At 41.2% G+C, this 18,155-nt stretch overlaps 1 protein-coding gene across 1 annotated transcript in view; it reads left to right on the forward strand.

The window, feature by feature from the left end:
• LOC140480044 (dihydropyrimidine dehydrogenase [NADP(+)]-like) overlaps positions 1–18,155 on the forward strand; it is a 731,044-nt gene that overhangs the window by 370,544 nt on the left and 342,345 nt on the right. The window contains exon 12 of the mRNA XM_072574601.1: positions 16,432–16,616. Within this exon, the coding sequence (XP_072430702.1) occupies positions 16,432–16,616 (185 nt within the window). The remainder of the gene's footprint in view (positions 1–16,431; positions 16,617–18,155) is intronic.

Consider the following 18,155-nt stretch of genomic DNA (forward strand, 5'->3'; position numbering starts at 1 on the left):
CCATGTTTTTTTTTTGGTTAAGTGTCAGTTTTGTTGAGTTTCATAAAGGACTTTCCTCTGTAAAGCCTAACAAATTTTCTCATCACATCTTATCAAAATCACCTAATTCATTATCCACCCCATCCATATGGTGCTTAATTTGTCCAACTCTAATTCCTTTCTACTCCTTGCAACTGATGGAAATCCTGGATTGGACTGGAAGCACTGGCAAGTACACCATCTTCAAAAGACCATTGTGCACTTGGACAAGTGCCTATTAATCCTGACATGATTCCTGCCATTGCTTGAATATTGGCATCCCTCTTTGTGGGCAGTGACCTGGGGAATTGAGTTTGAGGTGATGGTGCAGAGTTGGGGCAACCTCTTCCATTAACATGGGCAGTGGAGGACACAACACCAGCCTTGTGAGAGGTTGCCACCCGAGTCAGTCTCAGCTGTCTGGAGGAATGCACAGCACTGTAGTAAGGGGGTCAATGACATTCTCCTCTCTGCCAGTGTAAGTGGCACTAATTCTCCAACACCTTTTACTCACTCTATCTCTGCAACTGCATCCACCAAGCTCTACCACTCTCACAATTGCCTGCAACATCTTCCCTCACTCACTCTCACCACCTTATAACACCAATCCTGCATGCCAACCACATTTCCTGATCACACCATCTCACCTGCACCAACAGTAACAGCTGTGCCACCCATTTTCATCTCCCTTTCACACCTGCCTCTTTCTCATTCCAGCAGGAAAACAGCCCACAGCAGGACAGAAAGACTTAAGACAGGTGGTGTGCTGCCTGACATTTGGTTCTTCACCTTTTATAAGGAGAGGATCAAGACTCTGATTATCCTGGATAGCTGACTCTTGGCCTGGTATTGGAGGCTGCCCTTGGCTTAGCGTGACAGAAGTTGCTGAGTAAGGTCTATCTCCCTTGACTTCACAAAGGACTGCTAACCACCCTGAGAAGTGTCCTGGTTTTGTGTCTGTGCTAAATGGCAAAACAATGAATTGTATTGAATTGAATTTATTGTCATGTATACCGAGACACAGTGAAAAGCTTTGTCTTGCGAGCTACACAGGCAGATCACAGCGTTAAGTAGCATAGATTAGTAAATAATAGGTAAACAGCGGCAAAAACAAAAACACAGGTACAGGCGAATGTAAAGAGTTTGAGAGTCCATTTAGTATTCTAACAACAGTAGAGTAGAAACTATTTTGGAAAGCTGATGGTGTGTGCGTGTACATGCTTCTGTACCTTCTTCCCAGTAGTAGAAGTTGTAGAAAAACATTGACAGTGTGGGATGTATCTTTAAGAATGCTGGCAGCCTTTCCTTGGCAACGGGTCTGGTAGATGGATTCTATAGATGGGAGGTTGGCCTTTGTGATTGTCTGGGCTGAGTTCACCACTCCTTGTAACCATCATTGATCTTGAATGGTACAGCTGCCATCCCAGGTAGTGTTACATCTGGACAGAATGCTCTTGATGGTGTGCCTATAACTGTTGGCAAGTGTATTCACCGTCATGCCAAATTTTCTCAGCTGCCTGAGGAAGAAGAGACATTGTTCGGTCTTTGTAACCAGTGCATCCACATGAAGAGTCCAAGAAAGCTTGTTGTGGATGACCACTCCCAGGAACTTGACAGTCTTCACTCATTCCACCTCTGTGTTGTTATGTGTAGGGGGGCATGAGTAGCATCCCACCAAATGTCAATAATGAGTTCTTTGGTTTTGCTGGCATTGAGAGCTAGGTTGTTCTCAGTGCACCATTTTTCTAGGCCTTTCACCTCCCGTCTGTAGTCTGCTTCGTCACTATCTGAGATTCGACCGACTATGTTGGTGTCATCAGTGAATTTGTAAATGGCACTTGTCTGGTATTTGGCGACACAGTCATGGGTATATCATACGGGAGGCTGAGTTCGCACCTCTGGGGTCTCCAGTGTTGAGTGTTAGTGAGAATAAAATATTTTCCCAAATCTTCACTGATTATGTCCTGTGGGTCAGGAAACTGAGGATCCAGTTGCAGAGAGTGGGGCTTAGTCTGAGATCAGTAAGTTTAGTAATCAGTCTCGAAGGGATAATAGTGTTGAAGGCTGAACTGTAGTCAATGAGTAGGATTCTTCCATAGCCTGTTCTTGGTGTGAAGACATTCTAGGGAGGCATAAAGGGCAAGTGATAATGCATCTGATGTGGATCTGGCAAATTGGAATGGGTCAGGAGTAGTGGGGAGGCTGGAGATGATTAATGGAGTTGATACTGGCGAATCCTCTTGCAAAGATGCCTACCTTGAAGAGGTTCTCCTCCTCTCTACAAGGATTTCAGTGAGTCTCTCTCTCACTGCAACCCCCAGGCCACTTCCTCTGCCCTCAAGCTCTTCAACCATGCCCTGACTACCTATTGTATTCTTAGCTATCATCTCCCAGCCCCAACCCCCTCCCATTTATCCCTCCACCCGGAGGCTCCTGGCCTCATTCCTGATGAAGGGCTTTTGCCTGAAACATCGATTTTCCTGCTCCTCAGATGCTGTGCTTTTCCAGCACCACTCTAATCTGGAGTTGATTAATGTCATGACCAGCCTTTCAATGCATCAGTACAATGAGGCCAGTATCTCTGGCTAAGGGGGCAAGATACTAAAAGTCAATGCAGTGATTCTGTGAGCATCCATGTAAGCTCAAACTGGGTATCTGCTAAGAAAATAAGCAACCAGACCAAAGAGATAACCTGGTCCAGTCCATGATCTCAGTCTGTGTCCCTGAGCATGAAGTACCCTTACTACAGCACTAAAATAATAGTTGCCATGATGAATCATTGAAGTACAGAAATGTATTGCAAATGCATCAAATGTGCCATGTGGGTTCTTAGAGGCTGGCAAATGTCAGATGTCTGTGTCCATGGATGTGGACCGCATGTGGCTTGGAATGGGCCCTGGGATTTTCTAAGGAAAAGTACACTGGCATTGAAGGCAGTCCACTAGGCTAATCCCTGCTATGGAGAGATTGTCTTATGAGAAGACGTTTAGTAGGTTGGTCCTACACTTATAGTCATAGAGTTATACAGCATGGAAACAGCCCATGCCAAACTTATTCCTAAACTAAACTAGTCACACCTGTCTGCTTCTGCCCCATAAACCTCCAAACCTTTCCTATCCATGTACTTATCCAAATGTCTTTTAAATGTTGTAATTGTGCCCACATACACTACTTGCTCAGGATGTTCATTCACCTGAGAACCACCCCCTGTGTAAAAAAATGCCTCTCCTGTTTTTTCTAAATCTCTCTTTTCTCACCTTAATAATGTGTCACCTGGTCTTGAAATCCCCCATTCTAGGGCCTCATGATATTATTAACATCCATAAGGTCACCTCTCAAGCCTCCTCCTCACCAGTGGAAAAAGATCCCAGTCCATCCAGCCTTTCTTTATAACTCAAATCTCCACATCCGGCAACATCCTGTTAAATCTCTTTTTAAACATCTCGAGCTTAATAATATCCTTTCTATAACTGGGTGACCAGAACTGGACACAGTACTCTAGAAAAAGCCTCACCAATGTCTTGTGCAACTGCAACATGAATTCCCAATTCCAATCCTCAAAGGATTGAGTGATGAGTTCAGAAAAATGAGAGGCAACCATACTGAAACATCTAGGTTTCTTATGCAGTTTGGTAGAATAGCTGTGAAAAGATTGTTTCCCCCTGTGGAAGGGTCCGGGACTAGAAGGTGCAAACTCAGAATAAAACATTGCCCTTTTATGCAAAAGATAACAAGGATACTTTTCTCTCAGAAGGTAGTGAATCTGTGCAATTCTTTACCAAAGGAAGGTGTTAAGGCTGTGTCATTGATATATTCATGGCTGAGATAGACAGATTTGAAATCAATAAGGGAATCAAGGGTTATGAAGAAAAGGCAGGAAATTGGAGTTGAAGGTTATCAGATGAGCCATGATCACATTGAATGGTGGAGCAGACTCGGTGGGCTGAATGGCTTGCTTCTGTTGTAGATCTTGTATTGATGCTTGATGTCCAACATGGACGTCCTAAATATTTTGGGAGTGCTCCTATAAATAATATTCCTTCCAACAAGCGATTCTTCATCACAACTCCTTATCTTCCCAATGAGAAGCTGCTGTCATGAGTAGAACTGTGCACACGGAGTTGGATTAGGGGAGCTATTTTTAGTAATGGTGCTGAGAACACACATCTGTAAATGTATTAACCATAGAAAAATGTTTTTTTGGATGGCATAGCTACAATGCTCATTATCTATTTCTAGCTGTAATTAGAGTCATAGAATTGTAGAGTCATAAAGTTATATAGCACTTCAGTCCAGCTCATCCATGATATCCTAAAATTAACTAATCCCACTTGCCTGTGTTTGGTCCATGTCCCTGTAAACCTTTTCTATTCATGTGTCTTCCTCTCCAACAGTTTCACTTTCTGAAGTCTAAGTCTTATAAAACCTGAAATAGTTTTTAAATGGTATTAAAAATAAATAAATAGGTAAGTATTTTTGCAAAATGGGAAAGATGCATTTGCAATTAGTCATTGAGAGAATCATTTGGATGCCTCTTGGGTTAGTCTTTACAGTGTACGTTCGAGCTGCAGAAACTATAAGAGCTCCCATTACAATATAGGTGGTATTTCCAACAACTACTCTCTGTATACATATGATTTTATTGCAAGGTCCATGCACAAAAACATCAAATTTGTTGTCTGACCTTGTAAATGGCAACAATTATTTATATTTTTGAAGACTCTGTAAATAATATTCTCTATTGTCTTCTCAAATATAAATGTACACTGCAGCAAATAATATTGACACTATTAATGCAGATGCTTGTTTCAAACTATTACTGTTGAAAAATTGCAAAAATAATTGATTGTTGAATTGTGCTACAAAGCTGCATTCAAAGGAAAGCTCACATATTAATTAAAAATAAATGTAACTTTGATATGCATTTTTCAATTTGTGACATCTGAACAAAATAATGTTGGAAAAAATAAAACATGTCCTTGGGAGTTACATTCATTCAATTAACCAAGGAATTGATGGTTAGGAACACTTACAATTTGCTTTTTGACTTTTTAATTCATTCAGTTGTGCACCATCTGAATTCCAATGTTAAATTCTTTTTCTTCCAGAGCAGCAGGGCAAAGATACTAAAAGCAACAAAGAAAGATTGTCATAAAAATGGATTTGCGAGGCTATTTCCGACATTACAAGTTGACCTTGTGACATTTGAAGCCCTGTAAAAACATTTTAAATCTGAAATGTTCAAGCTTATATGAAGCTCACAAAATTAAAAGCCAGAGGCAGGATCTGACAAATTCAACTGTGGCCTTAAAGAGGTTCACTTGTAACAGTTCCCCTAGGATAGGATGAAAAGTGTGTAATCTAGTGTTGAGAAGCCTCTTGTGTTATGCTTGGATATTGTGGTGCCAGTCTAAAGAAAAAATGCATCAGTAAAACTTTTTCTTTTTTAGTTTTGGTTCTATTAATATGCATAACAAAACAAGTTCCATTTTGAATTCCATATCAAATGTGCAATTACATATCTTTTGACAGTACATTTATTTTGCACGGTCTGCGCCTCATTGCTAGAATTCCTTCATCTCTCTTACCCTGCCTTTGTTCCTGATCTATTGAAGTTTATTCGTCTTGATGCACTGTCTTTTCTGTCCTAATTCCTCAATGGTCTGCTGTTTAAAGTCTCAGCTTCTTTTCCCTTGTGAAGGCATTATTCTGCTTGTTTGTCCATTTCTCTCTCTTTTGAACTAACAACGCTACTACCTTATTTGTGTGTAATTACAGTGCTGTAATGCAACACTTACAGTGGTTATTAGAATTCCATATTTGATACAGACTATTGAACAAGTCTTTTCAATACCACACAAAAGGACAGGAAGAAAGAGCTAAATTGGCTCTCACAACCACTAAGCACTTTCCAGCCAGTGAAGTGTACTCATTGCTGTAATGTAAAAAAATGCAACAGTTAATTTAAACACATCATAGTTCCCACAAGCTGCAATGAGACAATGCCCAGAATATCTGTTTCAGTTGTGATAGGTGAAGGATAACTCAGGACCTTCAGTCCTGATGAAGGGCTTTTGCCCGAAATGTCGATTTTCCAGCTCCTCAGATGCTGCTGGACCGGCTGTGCTTTTCCAGCACCACAATAATCTAGACTCTGATTTCCAGCATCTGCAGACCTCACTTTTGCCAAGGATAAATATTAGCCATTTCTTTGAAACTGTGTCTGAAAGACATTGTCATCAAGTATTGTACTCCCTCAGAGTATCAGCATTGTGTGCACTGGAAAGGAAATTGAACCCATTTAGTTCATCAAATTTTCAAAATGGAGATGGGGGAAACTGAAAAATTCCATGTTTTAACACCCTGCACCTGAAATGGACAGATGGTGAATTTTGCCCTGAACATTTGATGCTAAATGCCTCCAAAAGACAAGATCTATCTACCTGGTGGCCATGGCAATGAGAGTATATGGTAGCCATCTTGATGATTGTCACTGTCTTGCTTGAATGAGATTTCAGACTTGGACAGGTAGCTCCACACTATAAATGTACTGTATATCAGATCTTGTACATGGAGAATACACTCAAAAATGCATCATGTGACAATAGCTGCAGAATAAGGGAATAATCCTAGAGTGATTAAATGTGGATACAAGCCTGCGAGTAGATTATTTTATGTTGTCACCCTCAAACCCCCTTTGAACCATGTAAATATTCAGAAGTTGACCAGTCCATCACAGCAAGTAGAGATTTAATTGTTGATAGTGCTGTTTTGGGGAAAACCACACCCTGGGTCAGATGATGTTGTGATTAGATTAGATTACTTACAGTGTGGAACCAGGCCCTTCGGCCCAATAAGTCCACACCGACCCGCCGAAGCACAACCCACCAAGACCCATTCGCCTACATTTACCCCTTCACCTAACACGACGGGCAATTTAGCATGGCCAGTTCATCTAACCTGCACATCTTGTGGACTGTGGGAGGAAACCAGAGCACCCAGAGGAAACCCACGCAGACACAGGGAGAATGTGAAAAGTCCACACAGACAGTTGCCCGAGGCGAGAATAGAAAGGGTCTCTGGTGCTGTGAGGCAGCAGTGCTAACCACCGTGCCACCATGCCGCCCCCACTGTTTTAGTTTAAATATGCTGTAGTTCTGGTGAAAATGGCAGAATAAAGTTATCATCTCAAAGGTTAAAACAAAAGTGGAAATTAAATCAAATTCTATTAATTAATAAATAATAAAAATCAAAAGATAAAAATAAAATGAACGACAAATACAGAAAGAATAATGAACAATAACTTCATATGCTTTGTTCACCAAGGCTCCAATACTCTGAAGTCAAAGCTTTGTGTATTTGCTGCAGCAGACTCTGAGGTTGCTGTGAGAGGTCCATATCTTCATTGAGATCACTCTCAGTAGACAGTAAGGTCAGCAAGGGTCAAGCACAAATATGGTTTTATGAGTTTCAACTTTGGGAAGCTTTTTTCACTACCTGCTACCAGTAAGCCCATGGTTAATGGAATCCATGTGGTTTAAATGCTGTCATGAAGTTCATTGCTGTAAATAAATTGCAGAACATCTTGAGGAGCAGCACAGCCAATTGGTCACTGGCTCTGGAGTAGCTAAATCCTTCATATTGATCTCCTTTTTGCCAATAGGGAGAGGAAGCACGACATGCTTCACGCATGAGGGAAACTTGAAGTCAGTGAGGGTATTGAATTTATTGCTGAATTCGAAGAATAAGAGCCTTATTTCACAATGTTGGAGTTGGAAAACTTTTGCAATACTTGTGACTGCACCACAAGAGAAATTGCGTTTTGTCAAGCTGTCCAGCTGAAAGCTATTTCAACAGTTGGCCTATCAAAACTGAGAAAAGGAGTCTGCTTTAGTGACACAGGAAGAGGAAAAGCTCAATCATCCTGTTGAAGCTGCTGTACAGGATAGTTAGATCATAACTGGTCACCAACATTAATAGCAATTTCTCTGTGCTACCCTCATATTCCTTGTTGTTATCATTATCTAAAAATCTCTCGATTTTTGCCTTGAACGCAATCACTCTTTTACCTTCTCAGAGTGAAGGAATACCTCTCCATCCTAGTTTGAAATGGCCTGACCCCTATTCTGATGTTATGTTCCCGATGTCTAGCCTCAAACTTCCTGACTACAGCTACCCTTGAATTTCATGTAAGAATTTCTAAGTTTCAATGAGATCATCTCTCATTCTTCAAAACTCTAGAAAACACAGATCCAGTTTCTTTAAGTTCTCTGCATAAGTCTTCCTAAGACTGTCCCACACTTTCAAGGAATAGGGCGGTTAGCCTCTTTTGCACTCCCTCTATGGCATCTACAACTTTCTTTAGATAAGAAGATCAAAACGGTACACAATACTCTAGGTGCAGTGTCATCATACGTACATTTATGTATGTATGATGACACTGCACTGAGAGTATTGTGCTCGGTACATTTGCAACAAGACATCTGGCTCAAAGGTGGCAACAAGACATCTGACAGAGGGTGGTGGTGGAGGGTTGTTTTTCAAACTGGACGCCTGTGACCAGTGGAGTGCCACCAGAATCGGTGCTGGGTCCACTACTTTTCATAATTTGTATAAATGGTTTGGATGTGAGCATAAGAGGTATAGTTAGTAAGTTTGCAGATGACACCAAAATTGGAAGTGTAGTGGACAGTGAAGAAGGTTACCTCAGATTACGACGGGATCTTGATCAAATGGGCCAGTGGGCTGAGAAGTGGCAGATGGAGTTTAATTTAGGTACAAATGAGGTGCTGCATTTTGGGAAAGCAAATCTTAGCAGGACTTCTACACTTGATGGTAAGGTCCTAGGGAGTGTTGCTGAATAAAGAGACCTTGGAGTGCAGGTTCATAGCTCCTTAAAAGTAGAGTCGCAGGTAGAGAGGATAGTGAAGAAGGCATTTGGTATGCTTTCCTTTATTGAGTACAGGAGTTGGGAGGTCATGTTGCAGCTGTACAGGACATTAGTTAGGCCACTGTTGGAATATTGCATGCAATTCTGGTCTCCTACCTGTTGGAAAGATGTTGTTAAACTTGAAAGGGTTCAGAAAAGATTTACAAGGATGTTGCCAGGGTTGGAGGATGTGAGCTTTAGGGAGAGGTTGAATAGGCTGGGGCTGTTTTTCCTGGAGCGTCGGAGGCTGAGGGGTGACCTTATAGAGATTTGTAAAATCATGAGGAGCATGGATAGGATAAATAAGCAAGATATTTTCCCTGAGACAGGGGAGTCCAGAACTAGAGGGCATAAATTTAGGCTGAGAGGGGAAAGATATAAAAGAGACCTAAGGGGCAACATTTTCACGCAGAGGGTGGTACATGTATGGAATGAGCTGCCAGAAGAAGTGGTGGAGACTGGTACAATTGCAACATTTTAAAGGCATCTGGATGGGTATATGAACAGGAAGGGTTTGGAGGGATATGGGCCGGGTGTTGGCAGGTGGACTAGATTGGGTTGGGATATCTGGTCGGCATGGACGAGTTGGAGTGAAGGGTCTGTTTCCATGCTGTACATCTGTATGACTCTGTGAATCTATCTTTCCTCCTGTATTCAAATCCCCTTGTGTTCAGGGATGAAGGGCTCAAGAATGTAGGAAGAAAGTGAGAACAGGATACTGAGTGGGATGATCAGCCGTGATTATATTGAATGGTGGAGCAGGCTCAAGGAGCTTAATGACCTACTCCTGCTCCTATCGCCTGTGTTTATATGGAACATATGTATATGATAAACTTTCTGAATTGCTTACTGCACCTGTACAAGATTTTTGTGATTAATGAACAAAGGCATCCTGGTGTCTTTGGTTACCAACACTGCCCAAACCCTATCTATGAAGCATGCTACCTGTCTATTTTAACATTAACTTAACATTAATGTTAAATTTCCTCTGTCATGTATCTGTCCATTCACTTGGAGTGCCCAGGTTCCTTTGAATCTTCCTTGTCTTCTCAAAATTTTTAAGTAATTAAGACCTGGAAATATGATATTTGCTCTCCATCATTTACATAGATTGTGGACAGTTGTGGATTCAGCACTGATCCTTGCAGTGCTCCATTGGTAACAGTGTGCCATCTTGAGAATGACCTATTTATTCCTATCTTCTTTTTCTTCATCTGTTCACTAATTCTCAGGCCATAACCAAATACTGTACTCCCTTCCAATGTCATGCCCTCCAATTCTGTTTACTAACCTTTTGCGCCTGTGAGAGAGGAAAAAATTTAGAATACAAACCATAGAACTGTACAGCACAAGAATAGGCCCTTTGGCCTACCATGTTGTGCCAAACGTGATGCCAAATTAAACTAATCCCTTCTGCCTACCCTTGGTCCATGTCTCTCCATTCCTTGTATATACATGTTCTTATCTAAAAGCCCTGTAAATCCCCCTATTGTATTTGCCTCCACCATTATCCTGGCAGCACATTCCAGACTCCTGCCACTGTCTGGACTTAAGCTGTCAAGTTATATACTTGCCAAACTCTTTACAAAACTAAACTGTGTCTGAGAGAATCAAAGAGACGCTTTGCCAGCATTTACAAGATCTTTGTTTGTTCACATAATCCATATGACTATCATTATATCATTATTAATGATTGTTGGTTTCATGATTAGCAGTTGCTCTTATACTATTGCCACTAGTAATCCAGAGACCTGGGCTTATATTCTGAAGACAAGTAGTGAAATTTGAATTCATTTGATAAAAGAACTGTTTAAAAAAAGTCTTGTTTTGTTTTGTCTAAAGTCAATTATTTTAAAACCCATCTGATTCACTCATGTCCTTCAGAGAAGGAAAATCTGCCACTCTCATCTGGTCTGCCCACATGTGACTGTAGACTCAACATAATGTGATTGATACTAAACTCAACCAATCAGTGCAAGGGCAATTGGGGATGGACAACAAATTCGGGCCACATCCCAGAAGAAATAAAAAACTAAAAATCTCTGTGTGAAGATAGTAGGCTGTAATTTCTCAGTTTTATTGACAGCTGAAAAGGATTGTCATTAATAGATTTTGACATGAAGCCATTAATACAAGGGCTTGAATATTTCAGAGGGTTTCAGCCATTTCAATGGGGATTCATGATTTTATTATATAGTAGAGTTTATAATAGATGCCTGGAATTTTATTGTGCTTCATCACAGTATAACTCCTGAGATTAGTCCACAGTGAATACTGGATGAGTTAGCATAGAAGTTGCCACAGTTAAGATTGGATTGTCTTGAGTTGGTATTGAGGTGACATGGAGTTATAATGGGGCTTTAGAATGAGTGGGGCAGATGAGTAGTCATGGAAGTGGCATGGGATTTGGGGATGCTTTTTTTTAGCTAAATTTAAGAAAATGAGATTAGAATAGTTAGGTTCTTACTTGAGATCAAAGTAACAGAGATTTGAGGTGAGCCTTTTAAACAGCTGGAGTCATTTAGTGGCCTCTGAGCAGCATCTATGGCAGCGTCTCAACTCCACACCTACTCTCCACTTCCCCCCTCCCTCCACCTGACTGGAGGTACCACCATTAAGGTGAACTTTTCATGAGGAAGGAGATTTCCAGGCTCTTGCTATCTGACGTTGAAGTAAAAGTCAGGCCCGTTATGTCAATGCAGAAAGAAGATCCATCCAGTGCCTCAGAGTTTCATCCTCCTCTATAATGTGTTGCAGATATTCACATACTGTTTCAGTTTTTAAACGGTTCTTTCACAGCCACTCAGAGTGTCAATGGTTGGAATTTGAATCTTGGATTGTTATCTATTTTGTCTTCACATTTATGTCTGAATTTATGTTACTTATGATGAATGCAAAGGGATTAGTTTAAACTCGAGATCAAGACTTTGACACTCTCAGCTATTTTCTTAATTATTGTTCGAGTTTTTTTCTACCTGACGGTTTATAATATTGTCACATTAGATTAGATTCCTGACAGTGTGGAAACAGCCCTTCAGCCCAACAAGTCCACACTGACCCTCTGACGAGTAACCTACCCAGGCCCATTCCCCTACTAATGCACCTATCATTACGGGCCATCTAGCATGGCCAATTCACCTGACCTGCATACCTTTGGACTGTGGGAGGAAACCGGAGCACCCGGAGGAAACCCACGCAGACACGGGAAGAATGTGCGAACTCCATGCAGACAGTCACCCAAGACTGGAATCGAATCCAGGTCTCTGGTGCTGCGAGGCAGCAGTGCTAACCACTGAGCTACTGTGCCGCCCAATTAATTATGACTCTTTTTCTGTGAAATGTCACACTAACTTTATCGAAAACAATTTCTTGCAAGTACATTTGTACCTGAACTCTTTAATCAAAGCTGCCACATTTTCATAGAACATAGAACATTACAGTGCAGTACAGGCCCTTCGGCCCTCGATGTTGCACCGACCAGTCATACCAATCTGAAGCCCATCTAACCTACACTATTCCATGTACGTTCATGTGTTTGTCCAATGACGACTTAAATGCACTTAAAGTTGGCGAATCTACTACCGTTGCAGGCAAAGCATTCCATACCCTTACTACTCTCTGAATAAAGAAACTGCCTCTGACATCTATCCTATATCTATCACCCCTCAATTTAAAGCTATGCCCCCTCGTGCTCGCCATCACCATACTTGGAAAAAGGCTCTCCCTGTCCACCTTATCTAACTCTCTGATTATCTTATAAGTCTCTATTAAGTCACCTCTCAACCTTCTTCTCTCCAATGAAAATAGCCTCAAGTCCCTCAGCCTTTCCTCGTAAGACCTCCCCTCCATACCAGGCAAAATCCTAGTAAATCTCCTCTGCACCCTTTCCAAAGCTTCCACATCCTTCTTATAATGTGGGATTGGTTTGGGATTTTTCATTTAACCCACCCTAGTCAATGTTAAGAGGGAGCCCACTTTTCCCAATTGTAGGTCAGGTTCTGAACTTTATCACAACATGGTCTCTATTTGCCATCACTAATATAAAAATCTTGATCCTCATTGTTACAAAATTAGATACTTATTGAAGAAAAATGCCTGTTGTCACTTTGGGTGTGCAACTCTTTTAATTTGTGCTCAATTTTTTTTTGTAGACTTGATGTTTCGGTGACGCAAGATGTAGGTTTAAGAAATCTACTGCACAAACAGAAATCTGAAGTGAATGTAGAAAGTTCTGGAAACCCTCAGCAGGGTTCCAATGAAAGTTCATTGACCTGAAACATTAAACCTACTTTCCTCCCTCCCAGATCCGTTTCCATCATTTTCAGTTTTTATTTCACATAATCTGAATCTAAGCCCAGTACTGCACTGTACTTAGTGGAGAATTCATATATTATCACTGAATTCAGTTAATGTCAATGCAATTTAGCCATTTTCTTGTCAAACATGCTTCCGCTATCTTATAATTTATTGTGACTGCAGTTTGGACACATGATCTGCTTCTTGTTCTTCCAGGCTCTGTTGTTTAAAATAGTGCAGGGAGCCACCTCTTATGTAAACTAACTTGTAGTGTTAATCATCTGTAACCATTGCCAATGAATTTCTGTAGTTCAGATGTATTGGTATTGATTGCTGAATAGCATAGCAACATCAAAATCTTGTCCTAACAATTCCCACAGATGTATTTGGATAATTGAGCTGAAATGACCCTCATTTATGTGTTGTTGTACAGTGCTAGGTCATTAAGTGCATTAAGCAATGTACCATTAATTTAGAGAAAAACAAAACAAAACACTGGGACAACGGAATCAGTTCTGGGGGAGGTGGGACCATTACAAGCCAGACGGTCTGTGCCTGGGCAGGACTGGAACAAATATGGCGTTTTCCACTTTGATGGCATAAATAAGAAAGTAGACCATTATCTGAATGGTAGAAGTTTAGGAAAAGGGGAGGTCCAACGAGACCTGCGTGTCATGGTGGAACAGTTGCCAAAGGTTGGCATGCAGGTGCAGAAGACGGTGAGGAAAACTAATGGCATGCTGGCCTTCATAGAGGATTTGAGTATCAGAGTAAGGATGGTCTTGCTGTAGTTATACTGGCCTTGGTGAGTACCTTGAGTACTGTTTGCAGTTTTGGTCTGCTAGTCTGGGGAAGGACATTCTTGTTATTGAGTGAGTTCAGCAAATGTTCACCAGACTGATTCCTTGGGAGGCAGGACTGACAGATGAAGAAAAACTGGATTGACTGGGTTTGTACTTACTGGAATTTAGAAGAATGAAGTGGGGGGAATGCAAAGAAACAAATAAAGTCCTGTTAGGACTGGATTGAACAGGCTCGATGTAGGAAGAATGTTCCCAATGTTGAAGGAGTCCAGAACTAGTTATCACAGTCTCAGAATGTGGGTTTCACAACACCGGGTTATAGTCCAACAGGTTCATTTGGAAGTACTAGCTTTCAGAGCACTGCTTCATCAGGTAGCTGTGGAACAGGATCATAGGACACAGAAGTGAAAGCAAAATTCCATACATGCACCACCCTCTGTGCCCTTTATATCTCTTTTAAATCTTTCCTTTCTCACCTTAAACCTACACCCTCTAGACTTGGACACCACACCCTGGGAAAAAGGCCTTGTCTATTCACCCTATCCATGTCCCCCAAGATCTCATATCCCTCTAAAAGGTTACCCCTCAGCCTCCAAAACTCCAGGGAAAACAGCCCCTGCCTATTTAGCCTCTCACTATGGCTCTAACCCTCCAACTTGTGGCAACACCCTTGTAAATCTTTTCTGTATCCTTTCACGTTTCACAACATCCTTCCTATAGCAGGTAGACCAGAAGTGGCCTAACCAATGGCCTGTACAGCCATGTCGTGACCTCCCAACTCTTATGTCCCCTGCAGGTTATCTCCCTTGTTTCAGCTGGCAAGCTGTAAGTCTGTGCAGCTGAATTTTCCCAAGTTAGTGACGGCAGACTTGGAGGTAGAGAGGCTCGAAAATACCAAGGATCCAGATTGAAGTGGTTTTTGGTTACATGGGGATGTTGCCCAAGGATGCGCTGGAACATGAATTGACTGCCCATGTAGTGGGACAACCAGTTTGTATACTTAAGATATATTTAAGATGATTAAAGGTAGCTTGGAGCACGTACCAGGATTCTGCTGGTGGCTGAGGGCCATCACTATCTGAGGAGCCTGCCAGTTTAATGGAAGTGGAATCCCTGAGTCAGCCTGAGAGATTCTTTGGGCTGAACACCCAGGTCATGGCCACAAAAGTTAACCTCAACAATGCACCTAGAGGGATATCCCCTCAAGTAAATGGTGCTCTTAGTTCTGACCTACGAATTCAACTCTGCTCCTCCAATGTTACATTTGTGTTGAAGTGCCCTCATAGTTGCTCATCTACCTCATTCGTGGTCACCTTTCCCCCTAGTGGGGGTACTGAGCCTGGAGAGTTGATGGCTCTATGATTTGGGTAACAGCATCACAGAACTGTCCAGATTTCTTAATAGGATGGCAATCACAGAGGCAGTCAACCTCAAAACCATCTCTAAGAACATTACGCAGCTGCTTCAACATCAGGAAGTGCAGGTTCAGGACTACCATTTGGTCTGATGTCATGGTGTTGAAATCTATGATAAAATCATGACAGTGGTTCAGAAACCCCTTCTTCCAGGCCTAATGAAGCAGCAAAGTTTCAGACAGGAGATAAATTTAATGAAAAGAGAGCACAGTTGAACTATGACTTCCTAATTTCTGTTTTTTTTCTCAGCTAATTGATGGATGATTCACTCAAGCAATATATTATAGATAAATTAGAGTTATAGTGCTGACAAAGCTGAGTAAAAATTGTTTTCTACATGCAAGGAAGAATTTATTTGCCTAGTAGAACTTATTTGGCATGTAGAACTCAGAAGGTTAAATTTGAACTGTATTTTCCAACAACGTTACTCCTTAAATTAAACAAATTAGAAGCAGTTAGAAATACAAATCAGAACAATGAGATTAGATAAGATTCCCCACAGTGTGGAAACAGGCCCTTCACTCAACAAGTCCACACAGATCCTCTGAAGATGAACCCACCCAGACCCATCTCCCACTGACTAATGCACCTAACACTACGGGCAATTTAGCATGGCCAATTCAGCGGACCTGCACCTCTTTGGACTGTGGGAGGAAACTGGAGCACCCAAAGGAAACCCACACAGACACGGAGAGAATGTGCAAACTCCACACAGACAGTCGCCCAAGGCTGGAATTAAACCTGAGTCCCTGGCACTGTGAGGCAGCAGTGCTAACCACTGAGCCACCGTGCCGCCCCTAGAAAAGTTAGTGGTTGCTTTTGCAGGCCATGGACCTGATGGGTCGAAGGGCCTTTTTCTGTTCTGCAGATCTCGATGATAAATAATATTAACAAGCTTTAGACAAGACCTGGCTTGCTTAATTTTCCAGATTACCACCTTATTTTTCTTTTCTGTTTACATTTATTGCAGTGAAAGAGGCCATGACTAAGATCAAGTTTAACAGATGGGGCTTCCTGGATGTTGACACAGAGACCATGCAGACGAGTGAGCCGTGGGTTTTTGCAGGTGGTGACATTGCTGGTTTGGCTAACACCACTGTCGAGTCTGTGAATGATGGGAAACAGGCATCATGGCACATTCACAAATATTTGCAGGTGGGTAAAAGCTCTGCAGTTTGAAGCCCATTACTTGCTTGCTATTTTATGAATCAATGGATTCTATCGAATCTCTGAAGGTTTCAGTTCAGTCCTTTGGTTGGGGCTGTACACCGTTAAATAAGAGAATCTATGTTTTGAGCTACAGTTATTTAAGGTATGCCGCACTCATTTAGAACATGAAGTTAACGGTGTGGGCTAAAATTGAAATGTTGATAAATTATTTATTGCTGGTGAAAGGATAAGAATTTATTTATTTGATTAATTTCATCCCAGTATCATTCCATACTTGTGGATATTCTGTCGCAAAATGAATCAAAGAATAGATGGTCAGCAATTGTTTTCTTCACTCCCAGCAGAAAGAGATCGCACCTACAAGAGATTACTTGCTTTCTTTCTGTCCCAATATCCCTTTCTCATCCACATTCATTTGACCTTTAACTTTCTCAACATTTCTTCATTCTTATACTAACCAGTTCTCTCCATTTTCCCATATTGTTCCCGGTTCAACAAGGTGTTTATCTTTATATTCTAGTCCCAAGACAATGCTGTCTTCCTGCTGAGCAATCGAATGTATCTTTTTGCTTTTTATGCTTTTGTTCTGTCTGTCAAAAACACCACTGTGTTTTTTCTCTCTTACAAGGTTCTTCCTTTAGACCCAAAACACCTAGGATGATTTTTCTTGCCGTTTCTTGAGATGCTTTATAAATATGTTTGGCATTTCTGTTTCTTTTTTTTTTGCTCTTTCCTTCCCTAGTTGTATTTTTCTTCCTTGTATTTCTCTCAACCGTCACATCTCAGTATATCTCCCCTGAAGTTTTGGCTTCTTAAAAATTTAACTTGTTACTCTTTCTCAAAACCATAAGACATAGGAACAGAGGAAGACCATTTAACTCATCATGTCTGCTGCACCATTGAATGAGATCACTGCTGATCAGGTAATCCTCAATTCAATTTTTCTCCCTTTTGCCATAACTGTTCACTCCCTCAGATTAAAAATCTGTCTATCCCAGCCTGGAATATACTTAATGACCAATCAACCTTAACAATAGTGTACAGAACAAAATGCACTACTCTCTGGAAAAAGAAATTTCACCTCATCTCTGTATCAGCCTAGAGAACCTTCTATGGACTACCAGCAATGCCAATACATTTTTCCTTTAGGAAAAGGGGCCAGAATTATTCCCAGTATTTTAACTGACTAATGCCTTGTATAGCTTTAGCAAAGCCTCCCTATTTTATACTCCAGTCAGTCCCTTTGAAATAAGCGCCAATATTCCATTTACCTTTGTCATTACCTGCCATTTCAGCCACAGTCAGCTCAGAGATGTCAACTAACTTGGGAACTTATGTGTAGAACATCCAAACACAGAAACAGACCACTCAACCCAACCTTGTCCCATCTTGTGTTCATATTCCTCATGTGCATCGCCCCACCCCTCTTCATCTAATGCTAGTGGTGTCTCCTTCAATTCCTTTCTCCCCTTGCGTGTTTACCTAGCTTTTCTAAAATGCATATATCTTTTTTGATTCAATTAA

The sequence above is a fragment of the Chiloscyllium punctatum genome, chromosome 7 (genome assembly GCF_047496795.1).
Source record: "Chiloscyllium punctatum isolate Juve2018m chromosome 7, sChiPun1.3, whole genome shotgun sequence".
Classification (NCBI taxonomy): Eukaryota; Metazoa; Chordata; class Chondrichthyes; order Orectolobiformes; family Hemiscylliidae; genus Chiloscyllium; species Chiloscyllium punctatum.